Source organism: Lepidothrix coronata, unplaced genomic scaffold, assembly GCF_001604755.1.
Source record: "Lepidothrix coronata isolate B3197 unplaced genomic scaffold, Lepidothrix_coronata-1.0 Scaffold131, whole genome shotgun sequence".
NCBI classification, from domain to species: domain Eukaryota; kingdom Metazoa; phylum Chordata; class Aves; order Passeriformes; family Pipridae; genus Lepidothrix; species Lepidothrix coronata.
In genome coordinates this window covers 977,980-997,508 of record NW_016690311.1, presented here as the reverse complement: position 1 = coordinate 997,508, position 19,529 = coordinate 977,980, and the positions used below count along the sequence as shown (strand labels likewise).

At 49.3% G+C, this 19,529-nt stretch overlaps 1 protein-coding gene across 2 annotated transcripts in view; it reads left to right on the top strand.

Annotated features, from left to right (window-relative positions):
- The first annotated feature begins 359 nt into the window (after positions 1–359).
- The window catches only part of CADPS (calcium dependent secretion activator), a 211,882-nt gene continuing 192,712 nt past the window's right edge, over positions 360–19,529 (top strand). The window contains exon 1 of one of the 2 annotated variants that reach the window (XM_017826840.1): positions 360–743. In XM_017826840.1, coding sequence (XP_017682329.1) covers positions 360–743 — 384 coding nt within the window. The remainder of the gene's footprint in view (positions 744–19,529) is intronic. The other variant, XM_017826841.1, reaches the window with a different exon arrangement.

Sequence of the window (19,529 nt, the reverse complement as noted above, 5' to 3'; positions counted from 1 at the left end):
CACAGAGGGACATTGGTATCTGTGGGTACACCGAGGGACAGTGGTGTCAGCAGGACACCGAGGGCACGGTGGTGTCCGTGCGTGGCCGTGGGGACACCGCGCTCACGCCATGCCGGCGGCGCGGCCCCCACCGGGCATGCGCGGGGGCCGCCCGGCGCTCGCTCCCCTCGCCCCGCGCGTGCAGCACCGCGGTCAGCGCCCGCGCGCACGGGGCGGGGCGGCGCGGGGGCGCGCGCGGGCGCGGCGGCGCGCGGGGAGCCGGAGCCGGAGCCGGAGCCGGGCGCGGGCAGAGCCGCGGCGAGCGGAGCCAGCGCAGCCCAGAGCCCGCCCGGCCCCGGCCGAGCCCAGCCGCCGCCGCGATGCTGGACCCATCGTCCAGCGAGGAGGAGTCGGAGGAGCTGGTGGAGGAGGAGAGCGGCAAGGAGCCGCTGGCGCCCGCCGCGGCGCGGCTCTCGCCCAGCCGCCCCGGCGAGGGCCCGGGTGGCGGCGGCGGTGGCGGCGGTGCCGGCGGCGGTGGGAGCGCCGGGGGGCTGCAGCCCGGCGGGCGCGGCAGCGGCGCGGCGCGGCCCGCCAGCCCCAGCCCCTCGGTGGCCAGCGAGAAGGAGAAGGACGAGCTGGAGCGGCTGCAGCGGGAGGAGGAGGAGAGGAAAAAGAAGCTGCAGCTCTACGTCTTCGTCATGCGCTGCATCGCCTACCCCTTCAACGCTAAGCAGCCCACCGACATGGCCCGCCGGCAGCAGAAGGTACCAGCTCTGCCCTGCCCTTCCCTGCCCGGCGCTGACCTCCCGGCCAGGCCCGGCCTCCTGTCCCCATCACCCACCCCTGGCTGCTCCTTGCCTGCCCCTGTCCTCCTACCCTCCCCACCCACCCACCTGCCTGCCCCCTGCTTGCATGCCCGCAGCTTACCTATTGCGCTGCCCGCTCCCCTACATACCCCTGCCTGCATTGCCTGCCTGTCCTCCTGCTCCCCAGGCCTGCAGCCGCCCGGGCACCCCAAGGGCACTCCCAGCACAGGGCACCTTGGGCCCGCGTGTTGGGGTTTGCTGGCAGCAGCCCTGTCCCGGGGCTCAGGGGAGCCCCCTGACCCTTTGCCACCCTCCGTGCTGCTCCCCGACGTGGCCTCCAGCACGGAGCCTGCACGGTGACATAGGACACTGCTCCTAGTTACGCAACGTTGGGATTTGGGAAGTTTGGGATGTTGGTCGTCTAAAGGTTGTTGAAAGGAGAGAGGTGTGTTAGATTGCTGGAAAACACCAGGTGCGTGTCATTGCCTCCTGCAAAGGGACTCCACAACTCCACACTTACTGCAAAGTTTGCTTAACTGGGAGTGCCGGCACTGACTTGGGGAGTTGCCGAGTCTCATTTAAACTTCTTGCAAGTGTTTGTGTGCAGCGAGCTCCCTGACACCGACCTCTCAGCAAAATGGGGGAGCAGAGGTTTGCCATGAAGTCTCTGCCACAATCCTGACTCTTCCTCCCCAAGTGCGTCACCGTGGCAGGGCCGTGTGCTGCTCCAGGCGGAGGCTGGGCAGGAACACTTCACCTGGGCTCCCCATCCCAAGGAGCTGCCTCGGAGCTTGTTTCTCCTCTAAGGCACAAACTCACGGGCCAGGACAGAAATTTAAGTTTCTCTGAGATGTGAACACGGGCGTCTTCCAGTCAAATGCAGCCAACTTTTTCCCTGTGGCAGCCAGAGCTGGGTCTGTGATGAGATGTAGCAATCTGGAACAGCTGGCTGATTTTTTTTCACCATTTTCAGTTGAGTTTCTTAGACTGCAGTTTTAGCCTTGATACTGTTCTGTGTTCAGAAATGACCTTTACAATTCAGGCAGACTCCTGGTTGTATTGATGCAAACGACATTCAGTTCTGCTACACCACAGGACTATTATTAGTCATTGCAACATACGGAGGTAGGAAAGTGTATCCGTACTGTCTCATGTAGTTTAAAGGCAATATAGGACAATCTGGTGTTGCTGGAAGGCTGAATGATCTTCTTTTGTTTGCTGAGCAAAGGGCATAGCTGAAATTATAGCTAGGTTTCGAGATGCTTTTATTTATTTATTTTTGCCTTTTCAATATTGTGAATTTCCAAAGTCGTTTTGGCTTTTGTTTCCTGTGTAACTTCTTTGTGTTAGAGAAAGATTGTGAAATGTAAGTAATTGTTAGTTTTGCGGAAATAAAAACAAACAAACAAGCCCTGCAACTCACATGAAATTGAACAAGTAGTTTATCCAAAGGAGCAGGCAGCATCTTGTGGTCCAGAGAAGAGTGGCTAGGAAGAAGGACAGTTCATAGTCCCTGAAATCAAAAAAGTGCACTGTGAAGGGACAGAAAGAGGGGAGGAAAAGGGGGTGAATAAAGTGCAAGTGAAACAAAAAAAATGAGAAGTAATGACAACTGGCAGCAATACTCAAGGACACGGAGAAGTTATGCACGATCTCCGGAGGAAATAATCCATCCTCTGTGAAATGAAGAATGTAGGGAAACATGTCTGGCTTATTTATACAGATAGCTAAAATAGGTGTGTCTTGGGGGCTGACCGTCTCCCCTCAAACTTAGCAGTGAGATGGAACTGGGAAAGTTAAATTTGACGTGACAACACATGTCAAATTGAATTCACCCCTTTAAAGGTGAAATCATTCTGGTTTTTTGTCTTCTGTATATCCTTATATTCAGTTGTCATGCTGGGAATAAATCCTTGCCCTTATTCCTTAGCCAAGGCTCCTACTGAAGTCAATTAAAGGACTGCCAGAGCCCGCAGTTTGTTGCTGGACTTATGTCCTCTGTTTTCTGTACACATCCCTCTGGGAAAGACCATCCTTCCTTCTCTGGCTGCAGGGTGACCAGAGAGTGAACGTATGGGACTCCTTCTCTCTTGGCTGCTGAACTTCAGCCTCAGTGTTTTGGTTGGGCTTTTAGTAATGATGGAAATACCAGGCGCTCAAGGCTCATCAGAGTCATGCAAATGCATTTTGCTCCTTAGGGAAAAGGTGGGAGAAAACTGGGTTTTGGTCCTGCTCTAATGGGAGCTGCTGTCTCAGTTTTTGCTCATCAGCAGAGGAGGAATAAACTGCTTCCTTTTCCATTTGTCTCTCCATCCTCACAGTCTGCTGTTTGCCAGGGAAGTGTTTCATCCTGGGAGAAATGGGGAGCGGAAGACCCCCAGTCCCCAGGCTGGTGTGCAGGACCGTGCTCCCTCCTCTCTTGATGGTGCTGGATGGAGAGGCTGTGGAGGGAGCTGCTGGATCCACATGTGGGCACTCTGGAGATGCAAGGGCCTGACCCTGCAGATCTGCCCACTGGAGTCGCTGCAGGACATCTGGGAAGCCCCACTGAGGCTCTGACAAGGCAAGGGGACCAGCCAGGCTTCACAGTGGGCTGCTCACACCCCACACCCGTGTCAGGGAGGCGCCACACAGCCACCTCAGAGGCGTTTGGGCAGATCTGTGTGGTGGTGAGGGCTGGTGACCTGTCCCCAGCCATGCTCAGCAGGTCCTGACCAGTGCTGGAAGGAGGAGGATGAGGTCTGGCTTCACCTGGCTCACAGCTCTTCACTGTAGCACGGGAGATGCTGCCACCCCCAAGCACAGCTCAGGCAGGGGACTGTGGCCTTGCAGGTGAGGCAGTGAGGCTGTTGCCCCGCAGAGGGGTTTCCTGGCTGGCTTACCTGATAAGAGCCAGCCCATACCTGCAGGAGGACCACAGCTGAGATGGGCTGTGTTGCAGGCAGCCCCTGCCCAGGCTCCCAGAGCCCAGGACTGCTTCTGTAGCTTCATCTTCTTCTTTGCAATTTTCTCAGATAAGAAAGCAATTGATTTTATTGCGGTCACAGCACTGAAGTTCTTGCCTGGGCTGAGGATCCCTGCAGTGCCTCCCCTGAGGTGTGTAATCCTCCCTCCTTGATCCTGCAGCACTGCTGTCTCAGAACTGGCTGGTACCTGGAGCCCCAGGGAGCTGCATGTTACCGTGGTGCAAATGCACCGGCACCGCGGGTACTGGTTATGTGTCTGCACGCCTGTGTGCAGTGCTGGGGAGCTGGAAAATGCAGCCTGGTGTTCTGCAGCACTCAGAAACCACCTTGGAATAAGGGGAAGTGTGTAGTTAAGGTAGTGTTGCAACAGAAAGGTTTGACATGCCGTTTGATGAATGATAATGTACGAGGGTGAAGCAAACAGTGGAAAAGTTTGAATGGATGGCGTAGCTGCGTATATACAGCACGTGGGCATGACAGCGTTGTTTGTTTACACCAGCAACAAACTCAGTTTTGGATTTCCAGATAAATTTAAACAGATGCCACTCAGAGCTGGTATTTTTCCGATCTTGACACCCCAGGAATTTCAGCAACAGAGTAAAAATTGTTTTCTAGATCAGTGTGTTCAATTCTACACCTCTGCTTCAGGTTTATCTTAATGTTTATGTGGTAAAGCTTCACTTGAGTAACTACACATCTGTGATGTCTACCTGTAAGTTCTTTTATTTACATCTCACTACCACTGTTTCCCAAGGGAAAAGAAAAAAGGCTTATTAGATACCTTCCTGTGCTGTCTTACTTACTTAGGGTCCTTTTTTAAGCCACCGCTGAATTCCAGGCACATTTGACAGGCGGACAGTGGTCTGCAAGACACTTGTCCCTGAAAAGCTAGGTGAGAATAGGGAGATCCATTTTTATCTCCTACCCCAGGTGGGAGGAAGGTAGCAGTGTGTGGGCAGCCCTTACTAGACACTGGGGAATCTGAACAAGAGACTTACTGAATGTGGAAAAAACCTCCCATAAGACCTTACAATATTGCTGGACATGGAAGGCTCCAGCCTTGCAATGCAGCTCAGGAAGAAAGTGGCTTTGCCAGCTCTGTTGCTCTCAGAACAAAGTGTTTTATTACCGCAGATGGCACTTAGCTTGGTAATTGCTTGCCCAGGATGTATTTAGTCTTTTCTCTAGCTCATGCTGACTTGTTGGAAGTAGAGTTGAGAAAACCAGCCGTGCTCGGTGCCTCTTCCCACTTGATCCCAACTGTCTGAAGCCTTTGGGAGGAGAGCTCAGCCGGCAGCCTGGGGATGTCAGACAAGATGTGTGTCTGTAGTGGTGCAGACCAAGCGTCCTTGGATGTGGGTTGTACCTCTTGCTAAATACCTCCAAAGCACAGCAGCCAAAACGCACAACGCAACCTAGGAATAGCATAAATGGAGAGATCGTCTCCAGATTATTGCCAGCCCCATGAAAACACTCGTTGGGAAAGGGGCAGCAGGAAGAACTTGTTAGGAGATAAAATGTGGAGAGCACATTAGGTTAGACATCACTGCAGTCGTGATTGCCATTGCCTGTTTTCCTCCCTCCTTGCAGAACAAGGGTGCAGGCAGGCGGGAGAGTAAATCAGTTCCTAGTGGGATAAATGTGGGATGAAAAAAGTTCCAGCTTAGTTGCAGATTACCAGAGCTACTCCTGGGAGAAGTGGCTTGTGATTTGGGTCCCTGTGTAAGCCTGTGGGATGACGTCTGGTGCATTAGCAAAATTCTCAGTCAAATTCAGCGAAGTGCTTAAGCTTGTGCTTTGCTGAATGGTGATTGATTTAAGCACAGTGCTTAATGCAGAACAGGTGTGAGGGGTCAGACTGTTAAATTGGTTACAATGCACCTTAAATTATCAAATTTCTGCCATTTCAGCATGCACACAGATGCTACAAGTTAGGAACGTAGTAAAGCTAGTGCAGCCTTCCAAATAATCGCATACTTCTTCCCTGTTACAGGCTGGGATGTTAGTTTCATGCCATATTTACACAAGTTCTCTCTTAAAATCACCAACACATTGCTCTTCTGGGACAGACATTGACTCAGGTGGTGTTGGGACGTGTTTTAGCAGCTTTCTGCTGGAGGAACTTGATTTTATGGTCAGATTCTGCTCTGCTGGCCTCGAGAAATGCTTGGAGGTGTGGTTTTCTCAGCTCTGCAGGGGAGGAGAGGTAAAAACGGTGCTCTGCGTGTTTTCTCTCTGTTCCTCTGTTGCTCTCTAGTGCTGTTTAAGGAGGAGATGCAGGTCTCAAGCGTGAGCTGGACCTCATGGACAGTTCTGTAGTTGCAGCGAAGCTTGCAAGATAATTACTAGTGTTATGCCTATAAAAACCTGAAAGAGTAGTTAGGGGATGACTTTGCCACGTAGGTGGCTCAGTGTGGGCATAGGCCACTGTGACCATCAAATGAGAGCTGTGTGTGTGGCTGGGCTCTCAGCTGGGGCTGTCCTTGGGTCAGCTTTGTGCCAGCCCCAAAGCGAAGACAAGCCTGTTTTCAGAGCATCACTGTGGGGAGGAAGGTCTGGCACATCTGAGATGCTGTGCTTCTTAGCAGTGTGGAGTGCAGAATGTGATTATTGTGCTCAAATCGCGTGGATTCTGCAGAAAATGGTTATTTTCAGTCAAAACACTTATAATTTATTTTGCCAGTGCCTTATCTTAATTTAATTCTGGAGATATTAAATATTTGTCATACTTTGGCTATTTATATATTTGCAGCTTATTGGATTGTGAAGCAGGTAATTAAATAGGCTGTGAGCTTGGTCTTTGGCTGTTGTGATACTTTGCAGTTCTTGATCCATAGCCTGACATTTCAGTTATTCTGGGTGGCACCTCTTGGGCTAGAGATATTGTGAACTAAGAGTGGAGAAGACTTATCTGATTGTGCAGCTCCAACCCCTGCTAAAGCCCGTCATTTCCAAAAGGTATTATTTATGGCCTTGCTTTGCATAGTCTAGACACTCTCCCCAAAGCACTTTGCCTTTTGCACAACTTGTAATTCCTTCTGCTGAGTGGTGAGTCACTTGTTCTCGTTCACCTAAGTGGGAATTGGTCGGCAAGTCATTTCCCTATGCAATTTTTTGTTAGCTGGAGAAGTATTTATTTAGTTTGTAGTGTGGTTTAGCAGTAGGAGCCCAGCCATCACAACTCTGCTAGGAGCACTGTGTGCATACAAACCCCTTAGAGCTACTGCCAGTGCTTTAGTCCAGGGTGGTACAAAGTAAACATCCTATTTCTATTTAATTATGTAAATTTGATCAGTATGTTAAGACCAGTCAATATAGTATGATCAGTAAAGCTGCTGCTTGGATGGTGTTGATGTGAATCCAGCTAAAGACTTCAGCAGTGCCAGGGTTTCACCCACGGAGTGATCTCTAGGAATCACATATATTTTAGTGTGTCTTTGAGAGTTAAGACTAATTAAAACAGTAGAGTTCCCTTAAAACAGCAGACAAGGGGACATTCCCTGGTGGTGAGCAGCTCCTCTCTGTTTGTCATCCAGGAGAACAGCCAGCTCCTCAGAGGAGGGGTTTGATAGGTGGCCCCTCGAAGGTTTTCTCTTTCTGGAAATAGAGCAGGGTGAGGTCCAAGGGAAGGTGGCACAATGCTCCCCAGCTGTTTTGGAGCGTGGTGCAGCCATAGCAGAACAGGCAGAGTTGTCTCCTTACCTTTGGCTGCTCCTCACACAGGTGGCACCACCAGCTCCCAGTGGGTCAGAATTGGGTTACCCTTCTCATAGGGTGATCCTTGTGGTTCAGCAGCAGGTCCAGCTGCGTCTTTGTGAGGTGGGAGAGGGGAGATGCAAGAAATGGCAGGTTCCTGGGGAAGTTCCCCTGTGTCATTACCTTGTAGGTACTGACAAAAGTACACAGAGCGTCTTAACCTGGTGCCTGCTTAGGAAGGAGTTATTTGTGGGTACAGGATATTTGGGATATTTCACCTGGGTTTTCCTCTGAATTGGGTGAGCTTCATTCTTAAAACCAGACATAAGAACAGTTGCCGAGGGTTGGATGTTAACCTTTTGAAATTGTTGTTTGAAAAGGTGCTTTTAGTGATAATATTTGGTATTGTTTGTCTGTGATTCAGGCTGATAAAGTCAGACGTTTTCTAGAATTTAAACACCTGAGTCAAAATGTCATGCAAATATTTATTCAGCTTGGGGGAAGCAATGCCGTGTTTGTAGTTGTCATAGTTCAAAACCTGCCTGTCTACTTCACAGCAAGGCTGAGAGCTTGGACTTTTATTAGTGTCAGGTATATAGTGACCCTTGTCGGTGTCTCCCTGTACCCAAATGTTAATATTTGATGAAGAAATTAATGAAATCTAGATTTAATCATGGTTTTTCTTAACCCAAAGAATGGGGTTTTTTTTGATGATGGTGCTGCAGTGTTTATCCTTGGGGACTGGAGATGCAATGTACAGATCTCAGAGGAACCCCACTGACTTTGGTAGGACTTTGGGCTGATGCCACAATGAATTTGTACAAATACCCTGGCAAACAGGGCTGCCCACTGATGGTCCTGCAGTGGCCTTTTGTGATCTTATGTGCTAAATTAGGGTAACATTCACACAAAGGAAGAGTGCTCTTTGACTTCCTAAAATTACGAGTCTTCAAGTCTGGCTTTGTCTGTAAACCTCCTGCAGACTTCCTCATTGGGGTGGGATTTAGATCCACACTTGATTTAGTATGAGCACCACATATGAACTCGATCTGATCCTGCACGAGCATGGAGCAGAGTGACACTGTCCCTGCAAATCCATCACTCACTGTCTTCAGATAGGGGAAGAATCTTGGGGGGAAAAAATTCAATAAAGGTTTTGGCAGTGGAAAAGAAGTACTTCTTTTGGATGTTGTTGTTGCCTAATGTACTTCTGCAGGAGAAAGGAGCCCTGTATCCAGAGCAGCTGCAGCACCGTGGTGTGTGCAGACACAGTTCAGTCCCTTGGAACAAGGCTAAAAGGGGGTGGTTTGGCTCCCAGTTGCCTGTCTGGTACAGGGGAGGAAGGTAGTAGGGAGGAAAGGCTGTTTTCCATGCTCACACCATGAGGAAGTACTGATAGAAGAAGCTGTTTGTTAAGAAATGTCTTATTGAAACCATCTCACACGTTGGCTTGTGAAGAGCATTAGTGATGTCTGCACTATCTTTTGAGTTTGATCCTGAGCACCCACTGAGCTGGAGAGGATGGCACAGGGAGTTTGCAGATTCTGTAAGTTTGTAGCAACCACTGGTGTCTGTTAGTTGCAACGTGTGTTTGCAATCCATAAGGTGTGTGGGGCATGCTGACTCCTGCAGGATGTGATTCTCCCTTTCCTAGAGAATTAATTTTGTTATCAGGCCAGATGATGCTACATTGGCATTGCCCTGAGGTACAGAAGCCTGTGTGGTGGAGTGCAGGATTTTACCATCTTAAGCACCCCAACATGTAACCACAGTCCACGGTGCTTCCCCACCTCCATAGCACAGGAGAGCAGCCCCTTGCTTTCCTTGGAGCCTTTCAAAGAGAGGTGGCAATTTCCCTTTGTTGGCAGGGATGCAGGTGTGCGTGCACAAGGGTTGTTTTGGAGCCTGGGTGTCACAGCTGACATACAGACTCCAGCTGGGACAGGAGGGTACAAGCTGCCTGGCTGGTGGCACCCCAGTGAGATAAAGAGACTTGGGTTTGATATTTGGCTGTCAGAGAGAAGATAAACTGATGCTTCTAAATACAGCACCATGCTCATAGGACTGAGATGAGGTGGGTGCCTTCTCGTTGAAGTAACATCACATTTCCAGCTGGTGCTTTGCTTGGAAACAGACTCTTATCCCCAAGAAGAGATTTGGGGGACCCCTGTCTAGCCCGTTGGCCAAGTAAACTTAAATACTGCAAAGACACTTTGGGAAGAGGTTTCTGAGCTCACAGGCCAGCCTTGACATGTGGCTGGTGCAGGTGAATGTGAAAGGGAGAAGCTCCTCCAGGAGCAGCCAACCAGATGCAGCCTGTCTCCCCTCAGGTGTCCCTGTTTGATGGGTGGGAAGGAAGGGGCATTCAGGAGTTATACTGACTGATTTGGGAGCAATTAGGTGAAGCCATGCAGAAGTTTCTGTTGGACTGCTGCTGATGCTGTCGGGGGCTGTAGCTTTTGCAAGGAGGGGGTTTCACTTTGCTTAGTGTGCTGTTGAGGTCAGCTGGTCCCACACCTCAGCAGCAGAGGATTTAGGCAGCTGGAAGGTGATATGGGTGTCCCACAAGCAGAACATCAAACGAAGGCAGTTTTCCTCTAAGATGCCAAACACCCTTTCCTAATTCAGGAAGAGGGCACAAATGCTTTGCATATTGCACGTGCCCAAGTTTGCTTTTCTTGCCTCTACCCCTAGATTTCCCTCCCTCCCAGCAAACTGCTCCCATTCTTCTTGCAACCAGAGATGACAGACTCATCGCTGCCTCAGAAGGAAGCTAATGGGGTGACGCAGCAGGAGCCAGCTGCTTTGCTACCTGCATGGTGACAGTGCAAGGATGAAGGAAGGACACAGCCAGCCCTTCTTCAGCCATGGGTGACACTGTGTGACCTGACAGCGGTGCCTGCTGCAAAAACCAGCTCCGTGCCTCCCACCCGTGGCTCTGCAGACCACCCTCTGCCAGCAAGACCTCCAGGCAGGAGCCATCTGCTGCTGTTATCTGGGGACGTGCAGCTGTCTGAGCTGCACGGGGTTGGGTTTTGGTGCATAGCCAAGAGCTAGTTGGAGTTAGGACTGCAGAGACTTTGTGTGTGCTCAGTCATTCGCGAGGGCAGAGCAGCTCTTGAGCGTGAATCGATGCCGATGCTCTGCGACGGGAAGGAACAGGGATTTGGGAAGGGCACCAGGCCTGTCTGAGGAAGTTTGGAGTTGGGAACTGGCAGCTTTGCTCCCTCCCTTTATCAGCTCCCTTTATCAGTTTGGTGCTTCAGTCTGCAAACTTTCCTCCTCTGGAAAGGTATCTGTGAAGGAGCTGGGGCAGTGAGGAGGGATTGCTGACAGATTCCAGGTGTGGCTGTGTTTTCCTCTTCCATCTCCCACTTGCTCTGTGGCAGGTATGACCCACAGCCATGCAGGGATGGTGGAGAATACTTTCCTAGCCTCTAGCTATCTCAGGAGAGAACTGGTGTCCTCAAAAGATTCAAGTTGATCATGCAATGGTGGTTTACTTTGGCCAAGGCTCTGCCTGCTTGTTGGTGGGCTCCTGGATTTCAGTAGTACCTTCTGTTCTTAAAGATGTTGGCCAGAATGCTGCAAAGACCCTTCCCCTGCCTTCAGCTGGGGTCTTGTGATGTTTTTCTGCTCCGAGGGCTATTTCTTCCCCAGAATCTCTCACAAAACATTCCCCCACAGCCGTGTGCCCAGCAGGAAGAGCGGCAGCCGGTGCACTTGTTCTAGCCTAAGTGGCAAAGGGAGGGAAGGAAGGGCAGGGAATGGCATCAGAGAGCCTGTTCTTTAAACAGTGAGCTGGCTGCTTGCACCAGCTACCATGAGCCTGCACGGCTGAGATAGGGGCATCCCCTCAAGGGCTCCACCAGCCTGGGGAGGAGGGAAAGTGTCTGCAGAGCAGAGCAAGCATGTCTGAGGCACAGGTAGGGAACAGAAGGAGCATGCTGGAGGATGGGAGAAGTGAGTTTGGCATTTGAATTCCACTTTTAAACCTCTGATTTTGCTTGTCGTTAAGTGCTGTTACAAGTGCATGTGCTTGTACAAGGGTCAGGAGCTAAGCAGGATGTGATCTTCGTGGGTGTTGTTAGAAGGTTTCTCCATCAATAGTGGCAGCCACGGAAGTGCCCAGATTCCAGTGCCATATAAATTGCTGGCTGGTATAAAATGGATGTTTCTTCCTAAGACTGTGTTGCATCTCTGCTGCTTAACTTTTATTTGGAGTTCCTCAAACACCAGCCTCTAAAGTCTCTGTGACAAAGCTCCTGCATGGTGCATATCTCATGCAGCAGGATGTGAGTGATAGAAATTCTTCCTGTAATTTCATCTCTCTGTAAACTCCCTTCTCTCAGCTTCTGTCACACACCAGAATATTCCTTTCTGTGCAGAAGTCACCCCAAAAGTGAATCAGATCCTGCTGAGCAGGACAGTCTTCCCACCATCTATTTATAGTGTGTCCAATTACCCTCCATGCATCTTGGAACTCTAATTGCCTTTTTATTGCTGTTTAGCAGTGTGTTAAAGGTTTTTGAATGCTCATGCCTTGTTTTCTCATTAGCTCTATTTATTCCTCCTTTGGCTCCCTTTCTCAACCTCATCAAATTTAGCATCTTCTTGCCTTCAGGACCTTGGGCAGCTCTACTGCTTCTGACTTCTCCCATGTCCTGTCTTGCATTGCCCCTCCAGATGCTTCGTGTTCCCCAGTCTCACTCTGACGTGCTGTTGGGGCCCATCTCCTGGAAGGGGCTCTGTGCCTGCTGTGATGCCCTGCCAGTGATCCCTTTGCTGGGCAGGGTGGCTCAGAGAAGGTGCCTCGGTGTCTCTAAGGCAACTGCCTTGCATCAGGCAGGGCTGGTTAGCATAGTGATGCTGCCCAGGCAATTACGGGCAAGTACATGATTTCAAAATGGGAAGCAATGGTCAGGAGTCTGGGAAGCAGCTGGTAATAGGGACTGGGAGTTGGTAAGCCAGGGAGGAGGCAGGTGTTGTGTCTTGGGATCCCCTGCATGGGTTTGTTTTGCCAGGGTGGCCCGGGAGCTGCTGTATCACCAGTGGTACCCACGTGATATGGCCCCTCTCTAAAGCCACAGTCTGTTGGGCTGGGGGCATGTACAACTGGTATCACTGGGATGGCTTTTTTTAGTGTTTTATGTGTATCCTGTACCTATTTTCACCTGATGGCCATGACAGCATGGGGTTGGACAGCACCTGGTACTCTGGGTGGGTCACTGGGAGCAAGCAATAGCCTGCATTTGCCTCATATAGTCTCTGAGTGCAAAGTCCTGTTCAATGTTATTTTCTTTATGTTTTCACCTTGTTGTGTGGCATTTCCATAGCTCAAATTAATTTAATTATCCCTCGAGGTGTTTGCTTGCTCACAGTTGTCCTAGACTTTATTGCCCTCCTCTTGTGTATTGAGGAACCCACACAAATCTTAATCATCAGTAAATGTAATCACAGTGCTTGATGTTTGTTCTTCCAAGTCCATGCTGTATACAATGAATGAAACTGGTCTTAATACCCATCTGTGCCTCCCTTTCAGCACCTGTTATGTTCCAACATGCTTCCTTGCTGCGTATGGCCCTGCCATTCAGTCCTAACAGCATTTGTATTGACCAGAGAAATTAATGTTTTATGTAAAATTCTATCAAAAGCTTTCTCACCTTATAGGTAATTTATGGCCAGAGCAACCTCAGTTGCAACCTCAGCACGTCTGCTAAATGTGCTGTCTGCTCAGGGAGGACTTGGGGACCAGGCTGAGTTCAGTAGCCTGCGGTGTCTGCAGGTTGTGGGCTGAGGACAGGCGAGTGCTTTGCGCTGCCAGCCAGCATCCCTGCCTGCAGCCCGTGTCTGCCGGTGACACGGTGGCACTTGTGACATGGGCTGTGCAGTGCTGCTCTAGGCTGGCATCCTCACCAACCTCACTCTGCCTGAGTGTGGGGGTTCATTAGTCAACAAGAAAATTACTGAAGTGAAACGGGGCCTGGAGCTCTCTGGTCTCAGAGGGAATTTGCTGTTTCAGATTCCTTGTGAAAGGTGAAAGCAGAGGCAGAGCTTGGCAGTTTGGGCACTGGCTGGAGGCTTGGGTCTGCGCCGGGTTAGAGGCTCCCTGTTTGCTCCTTCACAAGCTCTCACAATTATCCAGATCTTTCTCAAACTGCCATCAATAAGAAGGTGATGAAAATATTTCTCCTTCCTCTGTGGAGCACTGGAGGACAGTGAGAGCTTCTGAGATGCTGAGTTAATTGCTTAGTGCAGGATGCAGGTCCCTGGGACTGCTGAGGCTGGACCTGGTGAGAGTATCCGTGCTGTAGCTCAGACACACACAGACACTGAGTGCCCAGGGGCTGTCCCTTCCGTGACTTGCTGTGTCTTCCAAGCGGCTTCTACAGCTGCTCCCTCTTAAAATAAGACAGTTAATAGTCTTGCATAATTCATGCTTATGAGTTGTACACATTTGATGTTTAATTTACACACATGGGGCTTCTTATAGTTCTTACCAACTTTGTGCACAATAGCTATGCACCCTCTCCTCCTGTTTGCATTTGGGCAGGTGGACAGCAGGCTGCCTGGTGTTTCCATAGGCAGGGCAGTGCATGGCTTGTTGGCAGCTTTCTCCTCTGTCATCTCCTGAGCTTGTCACGGGTGCTGCCATCCTTCAGGACAGCACAGCAGGGAGAATTGCTCTGTAATGCAGAAGCAGGGCAGGAAAATCTCCATCCTTATTGCACCACTTTTCTCTTTCCTTTGAATGCTCTCAAAACCCAACTGCTGTATGAAAGGAAGGCAGCCTGGAGTGCTGAGCCTGGCTTTGCATTGCTGGGAGTCTGCAAAGCAAGGCTCTGCTCCAGACGGGCTCTCTCAGGATGCATATGCATGTGCTCCATATGCATGTGCTCCATATGCATGTGCTCCATATGCATGTGCTCCATATGCATGTGCTCCATATGCATGTGCTCCATATGCATATGCTCTGGCTGCCCTTGCTTAGGGCACTCTCGATGCAAACCGTGGCCTCCAGATATTTGTGCTGTGGTGATGCTTAAGGCTCGCAGGGACAATCAAAATGAGACTAACAGGAGATGGGCATTTAAACTAGTGTAGCAGTTCAGCTGCCCCCTGTTAAAGCCCACGTCAGCAGGAATAGAGTAAGACCTCCGATTCTTTCCTATCAGCCAAAGGCATAAGATCTGATGGCCAGCCAGAAGCATATTCAGTGGCCAGCCAGAAGCATCTGGCTTGCTATTTAGTTGCTACAGGTCTGGGAGGGAGTTACAGATGCTCCAGTAGTGTGGCAAATCATCTCCATTTATCTTGTGCTGTTATGCCTCGATGATGTCAGGTGGTCTCTTTACATATATTCAGGCTAAGCAAATCACAGTAGTTTTCCTATTAAAATTTAATGATGAAAGATCACACTTATAAGCTATTTCTTTTCTTTTTTTCTCTAACCAGTTGTTTCATTTGCTGTATAACCCTCATGCTAATGGTAATAATCTTTCCTTGCTGTGACTCAGGAGAACAGATGTGCCTTTTGAACTCATTTTTTTTACCTAGACAGAATCTTTGTGGTTTGGGTTTTTTTACAGCTCTGATTACTTGCTTTGCAATGCTGTGACCTATATTCAAGGTGAAACTTGTGATAAATACTTGCTTTGGGAGAGGAACAACTATGTTTTTGAGAAGATTAAGGCCTGTCAGGCAGCAAGCCTTATTTCAATTAGACGTCAAAATGCAAATCCTCGAGACTTCAGAGTATGTCAAGGTGAGAGTAGAAAGGACTTTAATCCATTCTGATATTGAGTTGAAGTCCTCAAGCACTTTAATTGTTCTTGGTTAGTTACACTGGCTAGGAATGCTGTGGGAGTAAGTCACAATTGTGTAAGGAAACCCTTCAATAATATTTTTTTGTCAAATGTTAAAAGGCTTGCTGGCTATGTGTAGCTCATAGGACTATCATCCCTCAAATCATAGAAATATGACTGAAAGTTGCAGCTGTAATGACAACTCCCCTGATTTTAATGTCCCAATTATTATTGGGCTTTGGGGTAAATCTGCTTTTTCTGTGGGAGAATCTTATAAACCAGACACATTCTCAAAGTAAATAAAAATAATCCAGCAAAGGCAGGTGCACTATGGGTGCTATGGCTGGACCTCCCCACATGACCTGTGGGACCAGCCAGCCCTGTGTCACCGACCCTGGTTTCTGTCCTGACCAAGAGCCAGGATTGCTGTGGGACCTCATAGCGGGATGGGAGGGGACGGGAGCAGCACCCAGGGCTGGTGGCAGCTCCACTGGATGTCTGGTGGCTCAGATGGGGCACTAATGCTGAGCAGAGCCACAGCCCTGAGCTGAGCTTTAGCATCACTAGATAGGAGGACTGGGGGTTTTCCCCATGACAGTGGTGCTTTTGGAGGAGATGGCACCTGGAGGTGAGAGCACAGCTTGCCAAAGCAGAAAGGAGCATGCCAGCCCCAGGACTTCAGGGGCTGGAGGAGGGAATTGCTCACATGGATGCTTAGTATAGAGTGGGTAAGTGCTTGGGAGGCTTTTCTTCCTGTTGCTCGCTTTGAAAGGGTGAATGAGAGATCTTGGATATTGGAAGGACTAAAATATTTTTTTATTTTCTGCTTGAAGAGATAGACTCAGTTCTACAAAATGTAAATGAAGTTTCTACTCTTAATTCTCATTTACTTGTATCTGCTTCTCCTTCTGGCTTCTTAGCAAACAGTAACAAAAAAATTGGGGGTGAGAACCAGCAAAAAAACTTGTCCCTGTTGAAACCATGTGTACAAGGTCGTAGCTGTTTATGTAGCAAATCTCACAGGACTCAAAAAATGTCCTTGATGTCGTCTTGTGCGATTTATCAGAGGTGTTTATGGAGTCACAGCACTACTTTGCACCAGAGATTGCAGCCATACATTGTGGTTGTACATTGTGCATCCATTTGTACCCAGCTTGGATGACTACAATTTGTAGATATAAGGCACAGAAGCTTAATAAAAAAATTACAGAAATGCAAATGATACAGCTATTTTGTTTAGAAAACATTTAATTATGGTAATGTGTAGACTTTGCAGTAGAAAAACTTCTGTAGACAGAGAAATTCTATAAAATGTCCATGTTCTTGGGAGCTGGAGAGCGTTCACAGCCACCTCACATCACCCCATTCCCGAGGGAGCCGAGCAGCCAGTGAGTCCCCCATGGCTGGCAGATCTCCCTGTGGGGCTGGGGCTGTTTTTGCAAGGCCGATCTGGGCATTGCTCTTGGGAGTTGCTGGGTGTTGGTGACCCAGCCGAGGTGGGAAGGGCTACAGGGCAGCAGAGGCAAGGAAACAATCTCAGCATCATGCGGGCTGCTGCTGAATCACTGTTTACGCTGTTTCTGTACCTGCTGACTCGATGCATGGAAATAGGGTACCTCTATTTTTAGTTCTTACCTTGTGCATTCATGCACATGCACGCTGAAATTAGACTTTTTGTGATGGGAACAGTTTCTTGCCTAGACAGGGAAGTATTTCAGAGTTGTGGCACAGTAACAATTCCTGATTTCTTTCCTCCCTAAAATCATCTGCACAAGGAGAGTGTGGGGAAGAGCTGCTTACTTTGTATGGTAGTAAAGTAGCAGTAGAGAGCTGCCTCTCCAATCGATGGCATCCAGCCGTGGTCCTGTCCTGCTGCCTTTCTGGCACCAGAGTTGCAGCTGCCAAATTTTATTCCATATCCTGCTGCCTTCCTTTACCCTGTCCTTTAGAGCTCATTTGGTACCTAAATATGATTTATCAACTGTTGCAGCAGGACCAGGGTGTTTTAGTTTGTCGCTGTCAGCTTTTACTCATCTGTGATTTATTTTGCCCGTGTTGATGCTAATGGAGCAATATTGAGCTCTATCAGCAGAGTAGGTCCCAAGATGAACCCAGCACATTTGTGTTGGCAGGAGTTGTGTGTTGGCTGTTACCTGCTGCTGCATTAATTGTGCTGTGAAAACAGGCACCACTTTTGCATACGAGCTAGGACGTTGAGGTGAGATACAGCAGTGACTCGTCAGCACCAAAAAATCATGTTGTTCTCATTGGGGCCAAGATCTGGTTTATTTTGTTAACACTGCACAGAGCCAGAGTGCAAAGGTGGTTGCTGGTGGAACATTCCAGTGAAAACAAGGCTTTCTCATCCTAGTGTGTTAGGATTGACAATGGCATTTTGGGAAGAGAAGAAAAGTGCTCTGCTTTTACATGGCTCTGTCATCCATGTGGCAGCAACTTTGTGATGCTGTTTGTCCTCACCTGCTGCGACTTCAGAACCTGGCTGGGATTCCCCGTAGCTGATGAGATTATTTGACTCAGTGATAGTATTCAGAAGATGTGTTTCCTCCCCAGTGCCCTCCTGGTGCACAGGGCACTGATCCCTGCCACCAGAAAGCCTGGGATTGGGTACTGCTGCTCAAATGAATGAAATGGCATGTACAGTGACAGCAAACTGGTCTGAATCCCCTTCATGTACAGGGAGCGTGACGAAAGGCTCATTCAGGATTCCTGCCTTACAGTCACGTGTCCAAAACCTTAATGCCATACATGCACCCATGGGGTTCTTCCAATTGCTCTCTTGGGTTTGCTGTCAGGAGAAGGTGGCAGGGGAGATGCTACTGCTCCTGAATGCTGGGTGAGGTTTGGCATTGGCTGGTGGGAATTGTGGCTTTGACCCCAAGGTCTCTGTATCTTCGGTTTCTGCAAAGTCTGGTTGCTAAACTGCCTTCTCCCAGCAGGTCTCATGTCCTACACCACTTGCAGCAGACCCTACGGCAGCCTTGCTTTCCTTACCCAGCTTGTGCAGAGTCTCAACAAGTGTTGAGACTAGTGTTGCCTCCAAATCCAGATCCATTTCTTAAATAACCACTAAATGTGCTGTGAGAGTTAGGTCTGGCCAGTGAGAATGACTTAGGCATTCTCATATTCACTCTGGTCCAGTGATGCCTGATGTCTTTTGGCTCCTTTCATGCCCTTCATCATTACAGGGCCTTGGCACCTGCACCCAGGGGAGTGTGGTGTCCTTGAGAAACCCTCGCTGGGCCAGTTTCTCTCTTTGTTTCGGATATATCAGGAATGAAGCAGTCACCTTCTTCACTGCAGAATAACTTTCTGACTCTGGAGCCACGCGTGGAGCTGCTGCACATTCACACACATTCACGGTGTGAAAAGCCTGCTGAATTGTTTTGAAGCGTCACAGCAGGAAAGAGCTTTATTTCTCATGCTCCATCATTTATGTCAGCCCAACTTGTGAGCTGTTTGCCAGACATACCTATGCAGGTGTAAATACATTGGCTTCCCACGGGTGTGTTTTCTGCCTGTTTGTGGCTGCCCTGTGGAGGGGCATCACCAGTCCGTGCTGGAAAACTCCTGTGGCAAAAGAGGGGAGAAAGGGTGGAGAAGAGCTGAGCAGAGGTGGGAGGAAGATGCTTATCTTGAAGTACAGTGTTTGCTTCTGCCTCAGCTCCCTACGGAGGGCCTTTGGACTGTGCCTGGACACTTCCCCCAGGAGGTGGGAATAAGGTAGAGCAAGGGCTACTGAAGAGTAGCTGTTTAGAACAGATCCACAGTACCTCTGTGTTTTGGGGGAGAAACACTGAAGGTGTCAGCACTTAATGTCCTTTTTTTCTGGACCTCAAATTGAAATGCAAATCTTTTCTCTGCAAAGATGTTTAAAGCTAAGCCTTATGAGGCTGAAACAGTGTGCAAGGAACTCCAGCTGTCCCCACGGCTTCAATTTTCAGGATTATTCAGAGAATTGCAAATTAGAAGGGTGCTGAAACCAGTTGCCTTGAGCTTTGGTGGAAACGTATTTGATGATATGTGGTATCTTGCAGATAAATTCCCAGGCCTTATCCCTCATCGGTGGTACTTTTCCATCACTGATGCTGTCAGTGGCCAGAGCTCTCTGCTTGGCTTATAGCCACTCCTATTTAAGGCTCAAGGGGAAGAGAGGCTGAGCACAACCTGTGCAGAGAAGGTACTCCCAAATCAGTGCTGGGCTCTGGCTCTTTCCCCACCGTGCCCGATGGCAGTGACTGTGCTGGGGATGCTCTGGT